This window comes from Thermobia domestica, chromosome 16 (genome assembly GCF_964235325.1).
Source record: "Thermobia domestica chromosome 16, izTheDome1.hap1.1, whole genome shotgun sequence".
NCBI lineage: Eukaryota > Metazoa > Arthropoda > Insecta > Zygentoma > Lepismatidae > Thermobia > Thermobia domestica.
In genome coordinates this window covers 188946045-188965822 of record NC_137469.1, presented here as the reverse complement: position 1 = coordinate 188965822, position 19778 = coordinate 188946045, and the positions used below count along the sequence as shown (strand labels likewise).

Below are 19778 nucleotides of genomic sequence, written 5' to 3'. Positions count from 1 at the left end.
AACTGCATATCAGTGTGTTCACAATCGTCGCCTGCCAATTTTGAAAGCGGCTGTATTGGATTTTTTTTTTTTTTTTTTTAATACGAAAAAGGATTGAAGTTTAGACATCCATTTCAAGAAACAATTGTTGGCAATCCTTTTCCTATCTTAAAAATAATAAATCCAATATAGCCGCTTTGAAAACTGGCACGCGATGATTGTGAAGGTTCTAATTTGCAGTCTGAACCTCGCAACATCACATAAGACACCCTAACATACATAGACGGCGTGGCCACATACCAATAGTAGCAGTGGAACACCCAGAAGCATTCTGTGTGTAAATAAGATTGAGTTAATAATAATAATAATAAAAAATCAGCTTATTATGAGAGCAAGCTAACATTATGTAGTTATAATTTACACTGTCCACTATAATAAATATACATATATATTAGTTTATATCGGTTAGTAGCTAAATAAAAATATAAACGTACACTATTCTGGCTTTATTTATTTAAATTCTCTTCAGCAGCATCTTCATGCTGCTCGTATTATTTGTTTCTATACATTAAGAACAATCTTCTCAAATATCAGAAATTCACATTTTAACTTGTAAACACTTGTTAAGGAAAATTATGTCACTGACACTAATTAAATAAAAATCAACAACAATATTTACTGAAAATATGTTCTACAAATCTACGCCGCATGGGCAATAGATGTTTTCACGAAATGTCACTTTTTGTATTTTCAAGAAATATCACATTGCTGAATATATTTGCTTCTTTATAACGTCACTTTTGATTACCACAACTAACTATAATTTCAATGCTGTGAATTGTCAGTTAAAGTTCTGTGGAACTGCAGCTGAATTCTTAACTGATCATCTTATTCGTCCCTGTATGTCATGCTGAAGCCATATCCCAATAATCTACGCGATCTCATCGTTAGTTACGTTTCTCTTGTGTTACACAATTTCTGAAAATAAAAATAATAGGCAGTGTTTAATAACATAATAACAGCAAGGAATGATTAAAGATTAATTTTTACATCTTAAACTTACAAAAATATTTAAAATGTTTGTGTAGGAACTACAGCAGCTTGTGAAGACAATATTGTGTTACAAAAGTAAAATCCTGAAGAAAATGTAAACGGCAAGGAAGACAACAGCTACAGCTGAAAGTGACATACCTCAGACTGCAGCTTACTTACGGACGTTGTAACATGTTGAAGCGGTCACACATTTATTTTTAAAAAGTATAGCATCTTATAAATATTAAACCTAATATTTAAAAAAAAAAAAATAAAAATAAAAAAAAAATTGAAAACATGTGGGCAGCATTTGAGTTGATGAAGAACTAGCGTCTCATTCTGGAGGCTCTGATATCATATCTGGACCCGATCATTCTTTTTCCCTAAGTCGCACCAGGTGAATGCCGAGGTGGTTACTAAGGCCTTGATGACCGCTACCGTGCTCGATTTCTTTCCCCACGGAGCAGGCCATACATACTACTTTGCCTTATACAAATGAATAATTTTGTTAACGTTGCATTGCAAAGAATACAAAAAATCGCGAATGTAGGAATGAATCATGAAATGCTCAAGAAAACTACCATGACAGAACAATTCAGTAAAAGGATGAAATATACTCTATACATATTCAGCTCTCTCTTCCACGGACACTTAAATGTAACATGTCACTTGAAGATGGGAAAATTGCACATTTTGCTAAAATAAGGATTTTCAAAGTGTTTTAAATGTTATAACAGCGCTTGTAGTACATGCTTTTGAAAAATAAAGTTTAGGAAGATGATTCTGAGAAGTATCCATGGCACAATAGTATGTATTTAAAGCGAAAGAAAATAAAAAGGGCACCAGAAAGTTTTTCCTTTTTTACAAGAATTTAAACATAGTGTATCCCTCTTCAAATGACAACCTCTATAATTTTTTTCCACTCTGAAAATGAAATTAAAGAACAGTAGGGAGAGTTTCTTACCTATTATTGTGTTAGTGATTAATGAGTGAAAGCTGTTTCCTTTTGCACCGTGCCAACTAAATTGCTCAGCTATTACACTTCTCTTTTTCATGATGTTTCATGTGATGGCTTCTGAGCTGTGACCTCCAAGTTTTTCATTTGTTAGACCTGTAACGAAATACACACTAAGCACTCAAGTAATAGTAATGGAAATTTAGAGCATACAACTGATGCCCTTAAACAAATTACATTGATTTTAGACGACGGTGTCACAGAGTCAGTTGCAATTGGCGCATCATCAAAAATTAATATTTGCACTGACGTTTCGTTTTTCCAATAAAAGAAAGTTACATACTAATTTTCAAGCAGTTGTACAGATTTGGCAAAAACCATGGTTTTTATTGAAAAAAAAAGTTTTTTTTTGTTTAAATAATTTACTCTATGTATTTATATTAGATATGGACAGAAATTAGTTTGTTTCGTCTTGGTGTTATTATGCAACAAGAAGGTTATGCTGGAAGGGAATCCAAACCGTTTCTCGGCTTACATCCAAGAGAAATTGTCTATTTCGACAGGAAACCGGGACTAATTGGTCACAAATGAGATTGCCGACTCATTCACGGACTCCTGATAAAAATACGTTGTACTGATCTTTACATAGGCCTAGTTGTTAATATAATTGTCAAGAGTCATTTCAGAATTACAAAAAGATAAGCAATTACACAAGTAAAAACATTATACAGAATTACATATAAATCAGGAAACTCCCGCCTTAGCCACTGGAAAAATCCTGTTATTAGTTTAAATGTGTTTGTATGTAAAATTTTAAGGTCAACGTATCATATTAATTACAAATTTGTTATGTAGATAACATTCAACAAAATTAAAACAAAGTCGAATCCAAGCTGATGTTGGAAGCTACGTAGGCAGTTGATACATTTTGCCAATTTCTATCAATATATTTAAGCAACCTTGGCTTCTTTATAAAACACCAGGCATTCATTCAAGTAGAAATATATAATTTGGTTTCGTTTCGTATGTTTAGGCTTAACATCCTTATGAAATACCAAGGTTATCACGGAGAAGACTTTCGCTTAAAGGGACACCTTGAATGGGTTGGGTTGTGGTTCGACCGAGAATTGAACACGGGACCCTTTGATTAAAAGGCGAAAAGTAGATAAACGTAATGCAGATGGTGCGATATGTAAAGACGTCACCATGAAGTTCACATGATTTAAAGTTTTTTTTTTTTTTTGTTTTGTTTTGTTTTGTTTAAACCAGCTAACCATGCAGTTGTAAATTAGGAATTAATGAAAGCAACGTACCTATAAAACTATTACGAAATCTACAGGAAGACAAGGAATAATTTAACAGTTTCAGAATATACACGGTGGTTGTAAAGTCAATACCTATTTTTAATCTAGATTATCCTAGAAACTAGCATCAGCTTTAGCTGGCGTGTAATACTGTTAACATTTTAGAATTTGTGAAAAATGCTGGTGTATACGTTGAAATTTAACTTAACCAAATGGTACACTCTAATAATGTATTCGATGAAAATAAAACTGTGATAGGTTGTTTACTTTTAGAAATATACATTGTTACAAATAAGAACTGACTTTACACGCACGCTGTAGTCAGGGAGTAGTAATGCAGAAAACACAAACTATTCGCGAACTTCAACATGGATGAGAGATACTTTCCGGCATGCATAGAACAAGTCACGTCTTTCCAAATTACTTCCAAAGCAAAGCCTACACGAAGTTGTTCTATCAGAATTCATAAACATCAGAAAAAAATGAAATTTTTGAGTGTTACGTTCCACGATTATGCCGGTTAGGCTAAAGGAGACGGTGATGATGAGAGATGAATGAAATGGTGGAATGAAGAAAGTGGGAGGAAACGGGAGAACCCCGAGAAAACCCACGCACACGGTGTTTGTCCACCACATCATAACTATCAGAATTGTAGGCACTATAACGTCAGCAACCTATATTAATACACTAGTTTAGCATTATTCACGGATTGAAAATATTATGTATGACTCAAGAAGCAGGTACTTTTACATGGAAATTAAGATGAAATGAAACATTTAGTTTAACATCCCACGATTATGCATCGAGGTTAAGTGAGACGCTGATGATGAAAAATGAATGAAATAGTGGAATGAAGTAAGTGGGAGGAAACGGGACAGCCCCGAGAAAACACACGCACACGGTTTGTCTACCACAAAGCCCACTTGGCGCGAGCTGGGATCGAACCAAGGACCCAATGCAGCAGAGCTGAACTACGTACTTTCTAAACGTTTCAACTAGCTCTAAACGTACTCGTTTCGCTGTCAGACCAACAATTAAGCCCTTTTCACTCTAATATACGGAATTTTCAAAAACTCTTGGACACGTGTCTACTAATTTTTACCAGCTCCATTCTCCCTCCATCGCCGTCAGCGCCCTACTTCTTTCCTTCTAGGACATATATTTAAAAAAGAAAGTTTAATTATGTATCTAATTATTTTAAATTAGAAGTCCAAATACCAAATTCCATGTTTATAACCTTCAAACCAATTTTTTTTTTTCCTTTGACCCTCTTTTCTTCAAATTTTTACTAAAATATCAAAAATCAGTGAAGCACGTACAAATTATTTTGAATGAGGAGACTAAATACAAAGCATGAAGTTTTTAAGCTTAAGGGATTCGGAGATGTGGCCATCTTATTAAAATGCTTTCACCCCTTTCCGCGTATCTGCCCCTTTTCTTCCATTCTAAGTTGTGTCAAAGGTATATATACAATAATTTTACAAAAAAATTGAAATACGTGTCTAATTATGTTAAATGATGAGTCCAAACTCCATGTTCCTAACCTTCAAATGTTCCGGGATATCGACATTTGATTACAATAATTGCAAACCCATCCCCTGTTTTTCATTTTCCCCTCTTATCTTCCCATTTTTACTAAAATATCAAAAAACCTTTAAAAACGTATCAAATTATTTTAAATGAGAAGTCCAAATAAAACTTCAAGCATCTAAGCCTACGAGATTCAGAGATATGGCCACCTTATTAAAGTACTTCCCACCCTTTATTGCCCCTTTCCCGTAGAATTACTAAAAAATCTTCCTTAGTGGTACCATATGTCACAAATCCTATGTACTGTCCAAATTTCAAGTTTTTAAGTTAATCGGCTTGGCTTGTGCGAGGATCAATTAGTCGTCACTCAGACCTTTAAATTTTAGGTGCTGGTTTACTTTTGGCGCACCACATTTTGGAAGATATAGAGATACAATTCAAAACTATTCAATACAGGTAGATTTAAATGTATAAATACGTACACATTCAATGTTCTTGTGACGTGTCCAACTCATACGTTCACGTTGTGAATAATTTGTATGTAAACGGGTAAAAATAAATACAATACAATCAGGGTTTGAAAACCCCGGCTTTTTTTGAAAAAGCCCAACCCACCTGGGCCCATATGGGGGTCTTCGGGTATTTTCGGGTTTAATTGAGTTTTTTTTAAAGTATTCCAATGCCTTTGGGGTAAAAGTGCTAAAATGTGATTTATATTTCAAGATTATGATTGTCACAACTTGCAATGATTTTCTATTCACTGCTGTCTTGAAAAATGACTGTCATTTTGAAATTTTACGTTGGATCGCCGCCAAAATATATACAGTTTATGTAGAGTGTCTTGTGCTTCTACTCTGAAAATTTCAACTTGAAAAACAGAAAACTGCGGCGTGGATACCAGCTATTTTGAAATTTTAGGTTAGTATGTCGCCAAAATCTGTACAGGAGATTTAGTGTGTCTCGTAACCTGAAAATTTAAACTTAAAAGACGGAAAGTGGTACCCTGTTGTATGTGTGGTACAGGCAGACGAACGAACAAATGTAGAACGACTCAGCCCAATACCCTCAGTGACATTCGCCAAATATGAACACCAAATATATTAATTTAATTTAGAACAACTCAATCTATAACTCATGTTTTATAAAATAAATGTTTCAAAATGTCTTAAAATAAAATTAAATATTTTCTCGCGTAAAATAAATGTTTTTTTTTCTTTTTTTTTTTAAGTTCACTTCCGATACTTTGTGCGTTCAAGTACGGGAATTTTCCGAGCACTTGTTGCAAGACCGTATTCCCAGAAAATTAATTTAAAACAATTAATATATATGCAAAGTGTTTCAAAACAACACCGACAGCGCTTGGGAGGTGATACCTGACACCAAGATAAGACAAAAGTATAGATCAACCTAGATGAACAAATGCTTCCTTTCGGAGTTATAAGCTGCCGAAAACATGAAAAAGAGGTAGTTGGTGAGTACCGCAGGGTTCTGAAACCTGTATTTTTCTATAGTGCACATTTTGTTCCTAAGTGAAGTCTCGACACGACTACGGTAGGTCCCATAGTTTTGGCGCTATACACCATTAAAGTTCATCTTTTCATATTTTCGGCAGCCTATAAGTCCGAAAGGAAGCACTTGTGCACAGAGGTTGATCTATACTTTTTGTCTTATCTTGGTGTCAGGAATCATCTCCCAAACGTTGTCAGTGTTGTTTTGAAACACCCAGTATAATTCATATTTCATAAAGTAAATAGTTTTATTAGGGGCGCGGTGGCTCAGTGGTAGAGCGTTCACCTCCGGTGCTTGGGGTCCCTGGTTCGATTCCAGTTCGCGCCGTGTCGACTTCTTGGTGGATAAACACCGTGCTCGTGAGTTTTCTCGGGTTCTTCCGTTTCCTCTCACTTGGTTCATTCCACCATTTCATTCATTTCTCATAATCACGGTCTCCTTTAGCCTAACAGGCATAATTGTGGGACGTAAAACTCAAAGATTTCATTTCATTTTTTTTTTCAAATAGTTTTATTGTTGAAGTATTCAGTTCCGATGCTTTGTGCGTTTAATTGCGGGAATTTCCCGAGCACTTCTTTCCAAGGTTTATTATTATTTTCCGAAAATGCAAGCTTTCTTTACTGTACATCGAAACTTCCACTAGTACGAAGGTTCAATGCAGCACTTGAAATAGTAAGCGTTACGTACTCTTCGAAACTCAGAGCATTAAGATTCTTAAATTTGACACGAATTTTTATGCTATTGCTGCTGTTGATTCTACAGAAAGCTTATTTGAAAACTAGCAACAAATAACTAAACTAAACTGTTTAATACACTACATATTTACTAGTAGTACCAGCACCTATGGCCCTAAATCTATCAGATGTATGAGGGATAATGTCCTTCGACGTCGGGGAGTGGGCGAGCACACTATTCACGGAAAGTATTTTCTAAAATATAAAATTGCATATTTTACTTCAAATAGGCTATAAGCACAATCCATACATTAATTTGTTCTATAATTATCTCAATCTAAGGTACGGCTTTTTTAATGCATTCAGAACTTTATAAAGGTCTTACGTTGAATGTTGTATATCTTAACGTGAAAGCAACTAATTCGCCCAAGGAAAGTCCAAAATCTAATAAGAATCACTTCCAATGTGATCACCTTAATTGCACCAATAATATACTAACGAAAACCTCAAAAATCCAGGTGGGTTTTTCCGGGCTGAGCCCACTTGGGCAAACCCTGAATACAATACACACATATATCTATCTATCTATCTATCTATATATATATATATATATATATATATATATATATATATATATATATATATACACATATATATACGCAAATCGCAAAAGAATAATTGTAATCTTTCGGCAAATCTAGTCTGATGGTCCCCTTTTATTTTATGTGCCAAGTGAAATATTTACATATCGCCTGCCGCAAACCATTCAAGAGTCAATAAGAAAATTAGCGAAAGAATTATAATTTTTCAACAATTATTTCGAGCGGCACGCCAGTAGTAAACCTGCACGCAGAATCAGGCAATACTAGAGCAGAGTGTTTTACCAAATTTTGACGCATTTCTTCCATCTTTCGGTTCCTTTTTGCAGAACATGCACTAAACGAAAAGAAATCCTTAAGTTTAACGTCCTACGATTATGCCGGTTAGGCTAAAGGAGATGGTGATAATGAGAAATGAGTGAAATGATGGCATGAAGAGAGTGGGAGGAAACGGGAGAACCCCGAGAAAGTCCACACAGCCCGAGCTTGGATCGAACCAGGGACCCCAAGCACCGGAGGTGAACGCTCTACCACTGAGCAACCGCATCCCCCTATGCACTAAATGAGGAGCTCTACAAGAAAAAGCGAAACAACTTCTGCTAGGTGGCCAGTAAAAAAGCACGAATGCTATCTAAGTGAGTCAGGGCAGAAGCACAGCAGGTGGGCCCGAGCGAAAGCGTAGCGAGCACGCACGTCAGTGACAAGGAAGGGGGTACGCATAAACGAGGATGGTGGAAAAACAGGTAGGGCTATTACCTCTGTTCTGAATTTTTCTTCTTGAATAAATCTTTTCCACACTTTGCGCAGTTGATTTTACGCGCTTCACCATACCATGACTGCAGAAACTTTATAATCCTTCTCTCTTTATTACATAATTCTTTTTAAAAAAATGTTTACATTATGGCCATCGCAATGTCCACAACTGACGTATAAACCGCAAATTCCCGGAGCTTACATCTACCCTATTTGCATTTAAAATCCATTTCAATAAGCTGTGCAATGACAGAAATATTTACATTAACGCTCTCATTCCTTCACGAAAAATATTTCACATCACATTTTATCTATAAAATTTGTTCTCGGTGTAAACGTCTGCTCGAGTGAACCCCAGAATTATTATAGCCCAGTGGTGTATTTAACGGGGGCTTCCGGGCTTAAGCCCCTTGAAATTGTTCTTACTATATTAAAGTAAATGAATTATCTTGCAGAAGAAAGTTAGCCAAGCCCTTCTACCCTGAAAAAAATCGTAAATACGTCATTAAAATAGTAATATACGCGGAATTAACCCATCATCAAAATAGAAATGTACGTGCCTACTCCCTTCGGAAGCACCCCCTGCCCCCCCCCCCGCCTTCACCCTCCCTGATTCGGTTAGGTCGTATTCGTGCTTTTTAGTAGCCCCCTAACACAGATTGGTTTGTATTTCTTGTACTGTACTTCTTATCCACACATCAGGAATCAACATAAATACGCAAATCGTAAAAGAATTGTAATTTTTCGACAATTCTGACGGTCCCCTTGAATTTTATCTATGCCAAGTGAAAAATTTATACGTGTCTTGGCGAAAATCATTAAATAGAAAACAAGAAGGAAAGTAGAGAAAGAATTATATTTCACTAAGTATTTCGAGCAGTGTTTCTTCCAGACCTGTTTTTGGGAAGGCAGTGGCTCGCCGGAGCAGACCAAAATAATACGTTTACAATAATAACTAGAATAGCATGAGCAATGTCCCCGGAAAAATACTTCTGAGATACTGCTTGCGAGTGGCACACCAGAAGTAAAACTGCACGCAGAACTTTTATAACCTGTCATAAAAATGGTAATGTACGCATCTTTTGTGACTCTTTACTTTGGGCATGGCAGTGATATTATGTCAGTACATAGTATTGCCGACCGAGCGTTAGCGAGTGAAGGCGGGTTAGAGCCCCGCAGGGCACGTTGTTTTCTCTCTCTCCTTCTTAGGAACTGTTACTGCAGGAACCGGTTCAGATCAATTGGTTATTGTCACTGCCTTACCTAAAGTAAAGACTTGCCCGTATCTTTTCCCTTTGGAAGCATCACCTCGCTCGTGATGTCCTCCACCTTCGCAATGCTCTGACTCAGATAGTATCGGTGCGGGAAGGTTCTAGAACACAGGTCCTCCATATAGGTTAATAGATATTTTTTTCTGTACCAAAGTAAAATATTTAATTCACATAGTATTGCCGAGCGAGCGTTAGCAAGTGAAGGCGGGTTAGAGCCCCGCAGGGCACGTTGATTTCTGTCTTTATTACAGATAAATGGAAAGAGGAACTTAGATTCTAGAACCCTGCCTATTGGTGCTTTTTAGTGGCCACGTAGTACAGGCTGATTTATATTTTTTGCACTGTAGTTTTTACGTCATACATCCGGCAGCGTATATATATACGCAAATCATAAAAGAGTAACTATACTTTTTCGACAATTACTTCTGACGCTCCTTTTGAATTTCATCTATGCCATGTGACGTATTTTAAATCACCTAGCGCAAATCATTTAGGAGACAATCTAGCATCCCACATGCCTTACAGAAAATAAAACTAAATTATTTTATGTAGTCGTTATACTTACCGACTTTTCTTGTCTGTTCATTTCATTTCATTTCGGCCTCCAATTGGACACCTTTTTCATAGGCACGACCGTTTAATTCCAGTTGCCTTCTTCCTAATTATGTAATAATTATAACTGTGAAATGATATCCGAATTAGTGTTTCACATGAACTTCATGGATGTTGTCATGTCTTAATACTCAACATAGCGCGCAAGGAATGCTGGTACTTTTGATAAACAAATGACGGTTGATGTAGCGATGCAAATTTGCAATCTCACATAATGCCTATGCGAAGGCAGGATGTCATAAATTTCAAATTTTTAACAAATATATTTCGTTGATGCTGCTATAATTAGTATAATGATTGGTAATAATGCTACTACGAAACTCTCGTGAGAGAATTTATTCAACATTCCATAAAATATTCTGGAAATAATTCTAAAATATTGCACGAAAATATTTCATTTAAGTTACAGGACAAGGTAACAAAAATATTTCCATACAAAATTAATAGGCGTTTTAAAAAAATTTCTTATATTACGAACGAAATTATTTTTAAAGTATTCGAAATATTTTAAAAATTATCTTTTATGTTTTCTTGTAACAATAGAAAAGATTGTAAATGACATGTTGGAAAACATTTTATTCTGTTCATAGGCCTATTCTGTTTTCTTTATCATGCATGTAAAACATTTTTAGCGCTACTTCGAAAACATTTTCTCTCTCAACTAGTGGTAAAAGTGCGGGGGAACGCCGCCCCCACCTCAAAAAAATATATACGGCTTCTCCCCATTTCCTAAAAAAACAAAAATACAATGGGCAAAGATAGGCAGGGGGAACGGTGTGACGTCATCCGCTACCTATCGTCCCCCCCCCCAACTTTTCAGATCCACTTTTACCCCTGCTCTCAACATTGAAAACATATTACATTACATTCAACACAATATTTCCATTACAATTTGTGAAAATTTTCCTTACATTATTTTCCTACTAACGTTCTAAAAATGCACGTCCTGTCAGTGGCGTATTTCCAATTTTGTTTCGTGGAGTGAATCTTTGCTAACTTTATTACTGGAAATGTGAAAATTGTGCAGGATATTTCATTTACTTTAATATAGTAAAACGACGCCACTGCTTCCTGTACTTCATTAAATGTTCTCCAAACACATTTTAAAAAATATTTCCGGCAAATATTTGGGATACTTCTCAGATATAACAAGGAATATGTTTTCTCCAGTAACGGAAGAGTATATTTTGAAAACAATGTAAAAATGTTTCTATAATAGACCTATAACAGAAAATGTTGTTCACTAAAGACACAAAATATCTTCCAAAACACAATGGAAAACATTTTCTATTCATTTTTAATGTTTTCTTTTACCTGTTTTAAAGTTTTATATTCAAAATTCGATAAAATATTCTGAAAATAATACTAAAATATCATACGAAAATATTTAATTTAAGTTATAGGAGAAGATTACCAAAATACTTTATTAAAATTAAGTAAACCTTTTTAAAACATTTCTGAAAAATATTTCTTATATTACGAAATAATTTATTTTTAAAATATTCTAAATGTTTTTAAAAATATATATTTAATACGTTTTCTCGTAAAAATAGAAAATATTACAAATAACGTATTAGAAAACATTTTTTAAATATGTGGAATATATTTCGTTTCATTGTTTTCCGTATCATATATGGAAAACATTTTTAGTATCATTTCGAAAATATTTCCCTTCTTAACAGTGAAAACATATTAAATTAGATCCAAAACAATATTTCTTATATATTTTGTGAATATTTTCCTGGTTTTACTTTCCGGCAAGCATTCTCAAAATGTACTCCCGGTAATTTCTAAAATCTTTTACAAACATTTTTGGGAAAATATTTTCAGAAAATATTCGGAATACATTGGGGAAATCAGCATGGAAATCTTCAGAGAAGGAAAACCTTTTGGAAACCAAGGAAAATATTTTCTTTTGATTGAGGAAATATTCCTTGCTGTGTGGGACGAGATTTCAACAATATTTTAGAGGTTACTGGCTACGGAGAATTACACCAGAAGGGTTTTCTGTGTTTGGATCGCCCTGTAGGACCAATAACTTGATAGAGAGCTTTCATTCTACCTTATTAAAGAAAGTAGGATTTCACCCCTCTTTCTGGAAGAGCACAAGTAAGTAGTCTTTGATTCGTAGAAAATAAATGAATCCTTTCTAAATGCTGACTTTGAAAAGGCATATAGAAGCATTAGGTAGAATAATGTGAACAATAGCTGAAAACCACGTGTAAGTTTCGAGTGTTATTACACAATACGTGTTGTAATTGACTATCATGTTTTGATGTCCATGTACGTTGTGAATCTTGATCACCGATTATCAATCAATATTGAGTTCATCCGTGAGTGTTTTAATGTGACGGTGGTTATGTCCAAATGAAAAATCTATCAGATTTTAAACGAGAGCAGATTATTGGTACCGGGTTAGTGTGAACGTCTTTAACGGAAGTGTGAAGTGATTTGGGCATATCGAGAGCCACTATAATGTAATGCGAGCATACACAGTTAGCGGATGAAACTGTGGTTCAAAAAAGACACGGACAGTGGCAAGAAATAAGAATTCAATTCCCACTAAAATAACGGAAAAAGTTAATTTTCATCAACAGATCCCGATTTATACAACTGCAGCTCATGAAATTTTACAGAAATGGGTGAAGGGCCAGGGGCACTCGATGAAAATTATCTAGGGGGGCCATCTCCATGGTTGCTATAGTAGGTATATGTTTTCGTGAGCCAGGAGGGCCCATGCTCCACCCTCACCCCCTTCGGGCGCCTATGCGAAGGGGTACTATAGCCAAGCCCTGATTACACTAGTTAAACCTTGGAACACTAAGGTTTTTTGGGTTACATGGAGCACCAACTGGGGTGCCTCTGAGGCTCACAAAATAAAGGTCATTATTTCTCACGGAAAATAATTTATCTTGTCTGATATGAACTTGGGATGTCTAAGATATCATATATTCTTATTCTCTATCATTACTAGGTTTCTAAGAACAGTGTTGCCAACTATATGTGTGTACTTGTTAAAGTTACCATTTTTTATTTATGACAGTAACTATGACCATTTTATTTTATTTGTTTGTGTAGAAAAACTATCAAACAGATTAATACCAACTCGGTACAATGTAGTATGTGTAGAAAGACGGCTTCTAAGATCATTTCGATCGTGGTGCAGTAAAGTGCGGCAGAATGGGGAAGAGTGGGGTATACTTCAGTATTCCATTGAATTCTGGATTAATCTTTTATAATTCTATCCCGTTTATCTTTGAAATGGAGAAATTCTTTCAAATTTTGTTTCCGAGAAAAGATGGACAGTGTGAAGGACGTTCATTGCACACTATAGGAGATGTCACCAGAGAAGCGTTGCCAACACAAGTTACAATTTTTCAAGTAGCACAATGTCAGGTTTAGCACTTATAAAAATGGACATGTAAAACGTAAGCAAACAAACTACGACTTGTCCGGCAGGTTTGTAAACTAACATCACTACAATATCATGCATATTACAAGGGATTAATTGCAAGAAACGTACCACTGCTTCCATTTGTTCCGTTTGCATTATCAAATAAAATGTTCAAAGCACTGTCTTTTGCATCAAAATCTGACAGGGTTATTTCCACCATGCTACCTTCGAGCTCACTACCTTCTATGTCAGATTCATTTAAAAGTTCTTTAAGTTCTTTCTCAATTGAACTTTGGCGAAGAGCACGATTTGCCATTGTTTCAACGCTGCTGCAGATTCCCACATACAGTCACAGTCACAGAATAACGAACTGACAATTTCGTATGAAATATACATCTTCAGCAGTCACTGTTGCAGGCTGCTGCTTGTAGATTCTACGATTAAAAATACCTCATAACACCAGAGGTGCAGCAGCATTGTTCTTTCCCATCACAGTTAAAACTGGATTCTCTCCTTTATATATATTAGTTTATTCCTTCAAACCTACTAACACCTAAATATGTCACTTTATATTATAATCACACACACACACACACACGCACACGATCACTGTGTTCCATGTATCATCTAACCGTAATGGCCTCTTTTAAAATAGAAGTGTGTTAGGTCTCGCTTTACTACATTATCATATCTAAAGTAACTGGATATTGTTTATCAACATCCCACAAACCAGGATTCATAATTTGCATCTGTTCATACTTCGATCGGATTCAGATTGTTTTAGCGTGAAAAATGTTTCAACAGCGTGCTAGGCCTGGTCACATTATTCTGTCCAATTGTTGTACGTGTATTACATTCATTGTTCATGCAAATTGTTGCTTGGCGTACTGCAATAAGATATAGAGATCAAAATGAGCCGTTGAAAGCTTTTCCTTATATATAGTGCGTATTAAAAGTCCGTTACCATCCTTTTTAAAATCCATAGAGTTGTAGTTTCATTGAATGTGAGCTAAGCAATACACAATACGTCTAGGCGGACACTTTTAGGAATATGTCACGCGGAAGGCTACCGTCTTGAAATTGAAATTTGTAATATGAACGATAAGGGGATAGTGTGATAGATGATCATGCGCTACAAATTTTCTTCAGATGGCAAATATGGAATCCGATTTAATGAAACTTAATTTGTTGAAAAGTTATTGACAACTGAAAGTTATGTTTTCCTTTGTCTGGGAGGCGTGGAACCATGCCGTTAATACGTGAGGAACACATCAAACTGTAGAATGAAAGAGGTACCCGTGTAGCGGGTGCCGATTTCAACCAGCGTCACGCACAACGTGAGCATGTTTCCCAAGTTGCAGTGTCACAGTTATTAACAAAATTTAAGGAGACGTGGGTAGCCATGAACGAAGCAACAGCTATTGCATTGTTACCTCCTTCTCGATATCACACCAGCGGAGCACACGTCTTTTATAAATGCAATGTGGACTGAGTCATAGATTATTGCACAGTTATCAGTAGCATTCGTAGAAGGTGTAAATGCAGCAACTTCTCTCCAAGAGCAAAACTGATCAGCTAGTCCAGTTTTGTCAGTGAGCTATCGAGCAATTACAGCTAAACCTTAAATTGGCATGCAGATATTCCATTCAAATGAAGCTAAATTGTACGTGAATGAGGTTATTAATAGAAAGAACATGTGCTATTGGTTACTTGTCAACCCCGCATGGAGAGATGCTTTCAAAATGGCCGGTGCAAAGATTATCGTGTGTGCAGAGAGATGAGGAACGCGAATAATCGCTCCCTTTTCATTGCAGGAAGTGTGGAACAATACCTCGAGCTGTTGTAGAAACAGATGCTGCCAGCTGCGATGTTCTAAGATAGTACAATCACCCATTTTCTTTTCTTTTCTTTTTTTTTTAACACGATGTCATTCCCCCATTATGGCAACGTGGTGCATCATTACATGAATGAATAATTCTCTGACGCATGCATTTGCTAACGTGGGCCAATTGAATGACCTATCGAACACAAAATCTAACGCCATTTGATTTATACCATTGGGGATATCCTAAGACTTTGGTTTTGCTATGACTTTGGTTTTGCTATGCTATTCGTAATCTTCGTCATCTGCAACAATGTATCGCTGCTGCCTGTGCGAAAATTTGACCCGATAGCCTGATTTCTTGTTCACATCAATTGCGAGAAACGTCTGCAAAAGTGCATTGCTCAGCACGAGCATGTGGAACATATTGTGTAACAGGTAAACATCACTTTCAGTTGTCAGTAACTTTTCACCAACTTAAGTTACATGACATCTGATTCTGTATTTGACATTCTTAGAAAATTCTACCCCATGATCATATATCGCACTACCCACCTATTGTTCATATGGAATCCAAGATGGCGGTCGTCCATGTGACCATACTCCGAAAAGTATCATTTCGGGCCTAATGTGTACTGTCTATCTCACATTCAACGAAACAACATCCCTGTTAATTTAAAAAGGACGATGAGGGACTTTGGTACATCCTGAATTTTAATTTATTCGGTTAGAAATGGACCATCGTAAAAAAAAGTGGAGTCAGTGGTACGGACAAGAAGTTAAAGAATAGAATCCTGAGTTATTTTCAGAAGATTGTAGATCAGGATTTAATAAGATAGATCTCATAAACCTTCAAGTATAGCATGCAAAAAATAAATAAAATAAAATAAAAAATAAAAATAAGTTTTATAACAAGTTTCGTTTAAGAACAGAAGGTATGGAAGTGGGAGGGAGAACCAGCTTTCTCACAGATTTTATAAAAATCTGAGATTTTCCTCTTCGGCCTCATCATAATCGAGACGTACACGAAATGTACATTGTGATGTTCTTTGGGATTTAGGGATAAAACAAAACAGCAGCGTGATTATGTTATACACATATAGTGATAATACCCCTGAAAAGAAATCCCTAGAACAAGTAGGTTGAACGGGAAGTACAAAACAATACACAGTCGTTTTTAAATTATTATAGATCAGACTCAAATGAGCATAGACTCAATAAATGTAAATCATTTATGTAGAATTGAAATATGAAATGAAATCTTTGAGTTTTACGTCCCATGGTTATGCCGGTTAGGCTAATGGAGACGGTGATTACTAGAAATGAATGAAATGGTGGAATAAAGAAAGTGGGAGGAAACGGGAGAACGGCGAGAAAACCCACGAGCACAGTGTGTGTCCACCACAAAGTCCACACGGCGTGAGCTGAACTCAGTGGGGGCGCAGTGAACGCTCTACCACTGAGCCACTTAGGTATAATTGACAAAAAATTCTTATAAGGTATATTTTAGGCATACCCGATTAATAAAAGAGTAGTGGATGGGAAAACGATTGGACAATTCTGAAATTTGTTAATCGAGAGAAAGCTGTACGACTTGTTATTTAACGTATACGTTTCTCTCTCTCTCTCTCGGCGTCACTTTTAAGCACGAATTACGTCGGGTACGCACCTATCTGACAGTTCTCCGGATGGGCAATGTTTGCGAGCAGTGTTGCTAGCTGTAACACCCATTTTTATTCATGTTTTTACTGCATGATTGCCTACTTTGTGAAAAATTAAAGAAAGTTCTTGCTGACTTATATTCATTGATGTGGTCGTAATGGATTGCTTAAAATATCAGTTTGCTGAACTGAGAAATAAAACACAGCAATCAAATATTATGATAGAAATAAAACAACAAGTATGTCGATGTATGTAATTTTTGAGTTTACTCCAATAGAAATGAAAGTTGAAGAGGTAATAATGTTGATATTTAACTATACTATATATATTGTTGTTTTACTAGTATCATAAAGAAGAGTTTAATTAGGGTATACTTTAGTAACAGTTTTAGCTTAGAAGTAATTTGGTTCTTGTACAACATCAATTTCTAAGTTCACAAAAGACAATAGTTTTTCACAATTTCCTCAATAACTACGTATTATATTAGCTTTAAGAGTTGTATATATAATTTTGTTTAGCTCAATTAGATCTATCAATTGGTATATGTTTTGTCCTTGCATATGAATATATTAAGCAATATTTTTCTTTGCTGTGTTCACAAGACTAAAACATGACCTCAGCAGCCCTTAGTGATTTCAAATATAGGCCTACTTCAAACATCAAATGCAGAAAATGATAGATTTTAAATTAAAAAAAGCGACATTCGATATTATTTGTGTAGATATTTGCGTGATCCGTTACTTGCTATACATTTTAGTGCCGTCTAAGCATTTCTGTTTTAAGTATAATACTATAATACTCAGTGGATAATTTTTGCACTCCTCAATTTCATTTAAGTGTTATTGAAGGAAGTCATTACACAGAAATAAAATTCAATTCCTGCGTAGATGCTCTACTTCACTGCACACTTTCACTGCACAATGTCAGAAAATTTACACAAAACCAGCAAATACTGTAAACTGAACTTCTGTCAGACAAATAGGTAAAGATTTTTATATTGCTGTTTTTTAAAATTGAAAAAAAAATGTCGTATGCGTCCATTTCGTTGAAATCAAAGCAATTAGAGGAATACTGGATGATTATAAATTATTACCAGGGTCTGCAATACTTGGCACAAGTAATGCAGTGAAATTTTGCTTAAAGGGGCTTATAGGTTGTGTGAGATGCCTACGCAATGTGGAAAAAAAACTATTGACAAAGTTTAGGTGAGCTCCTGTATGTACATTCCTAACTTTCTACAGCGATGATGTTGTCAATGACAGTTCTGACTTTCACTTCTGTGGAACTTGAAAGAAAGGTTCTTAATTTTAAATCACTCACCCTGAACCATGTAGGGAATTGCTTTTCGGTAACGTTAAGAAAGCGACTTTCATTAAAAGACAAGACACAAAATGGCTTTTCCCGCTATTTGCTTCCATCTTTAGAAATTCTCATCCTAAGGACCAACTCTGTAAGTAATGGATAACAGCAGTAATAAAAGCAAACTTTATGATGTTCTCTACGAATTTAAAGGGCCGCGGTGGCTCAGTGGCAGAGTGTTCACCTCTGATGCATGGGGTCCCTGGTTCGATCCCAGCTCGCGCCAAGTGAACTTTCTGGTGGACAAGCACCGTGTGCGTGAGTTTCCTCTGAGTTCTCCCGTTTCCTCTCACTTTCTTCATTCCACCATTTCATTAATTTCTTACCATCACCATCTCCTTTAGCTTAGCCGCCATAACAGTGGGACCTTAAACTCAAAGATTTCATTTTTCCTATTAATTTAAGGAATTACACATGTTACGACGCATTTCCTTCTTAGCGTAATATACAAAATTTTAGAATGACAGTAATTTATAACCATCATGTATAAGTTTATAAATGCTAACGCTGTACGCTGTTATTTTTAATTTTTTTCTGTTATATCTGCTTTCTTTTGCAGATCTACTAGTAAAGATATGTGAAGAAAGTATAGTTACATATAATCAAATAAGACTTGGACTAAACGTATCAAGAACACCTTCAGCATACCAAGTCCAATTTGATGAAAGATTAGGAAGGGAGCAGAGGGCGTCTAACAGTACCGGCTTTCCTGAAAAATGTTCGTCATTTGACTTCTTCTTTATTCAGAAATGGTATTAACACCGCCATTGAAGAAGATGAAACAGAAGGGCAAGAAGACGCAGAAAATGATGAAATGTCTTCCCGGGAACCACCGGACAAAAACACAGAAAATGTAGAAGAGAATGATGGAAGACAGCAAGATTGGCGCAGAGTAACTGTTGATTCGTTGCCTCTGGTTTCCATCCTAGTTCAGGATAGTGAGTTAGAGACAACAATAATAGAAGAAGCTGCAATTGAAGCCGGGGAAGGCGAAACGGCATGTCCCGTATGTCGTCTGTATATTCAGACACGTGTTTTCTTGCCATGTGGCCATGCGTTATGTCCACATTGTTCACGAAGACTTATATCTTCCGCAGAAAGAAGAACAAGCACTGATGGCAGACGGCTCCCACGAATTTGCTATGTTTGCAGAAGTGTCGTGGGATCTGTCTGCAGGATTCACCTATAAAGAAACAAATAGGGACTTCACAAGTGGCATGACTTATAAATTCAGTCACTTGAAGTTGGCCTATCCACATTATAGAAATGCAAATCTTTTCGTCAGGATTTAGTGGTTAATAAGTGATTATCAGTGCTCAACAC

The 19778-nt window shown here is 35.9% G+C and overlaps 1 protein-coding gene and 1 long non-coding RNA gene across 2 annotated transcripts in view; one reads left to right on the top strand and one right to left on the bottom strand.

The window, feature by feature from the left end:
- The window catches only part of LOC145673574 (uncharacterized), a 38140-nt gene extending 18852 nt beyond the window's left edge, over positions 1-19288 (top strand). The window contains exons 3-4 of the mRNA XM_081743415.1: positions 12167-12327; positions 19015-19288. Of these exons, the coding sequence (XP_081599541.1) occupies positions 12167-12327; positions 19015-19214 (361 nt within the window). The 3' untranslated portion in view covers positions 19215-19288. The remainder of the gene's footprint in view (positions 1-12166; positions 12328-19014) is intronic.
- LOC145672853 (uncharacterized) lies at positions 484-10369 on the bottom strand. The gene is made up of 3 exons (XR_014128689.1): positions 10172-10369; positions 1976-2122; positions 484-957 (listed from the first exon to the last, which is right to left on the bottom strand). It is a non-coding gene; the product is annotated as an uncharacterized LOC145672853 (long non-coding RNA).
- Positions 19289-19778: the final 490 nt, after the last annotated feature.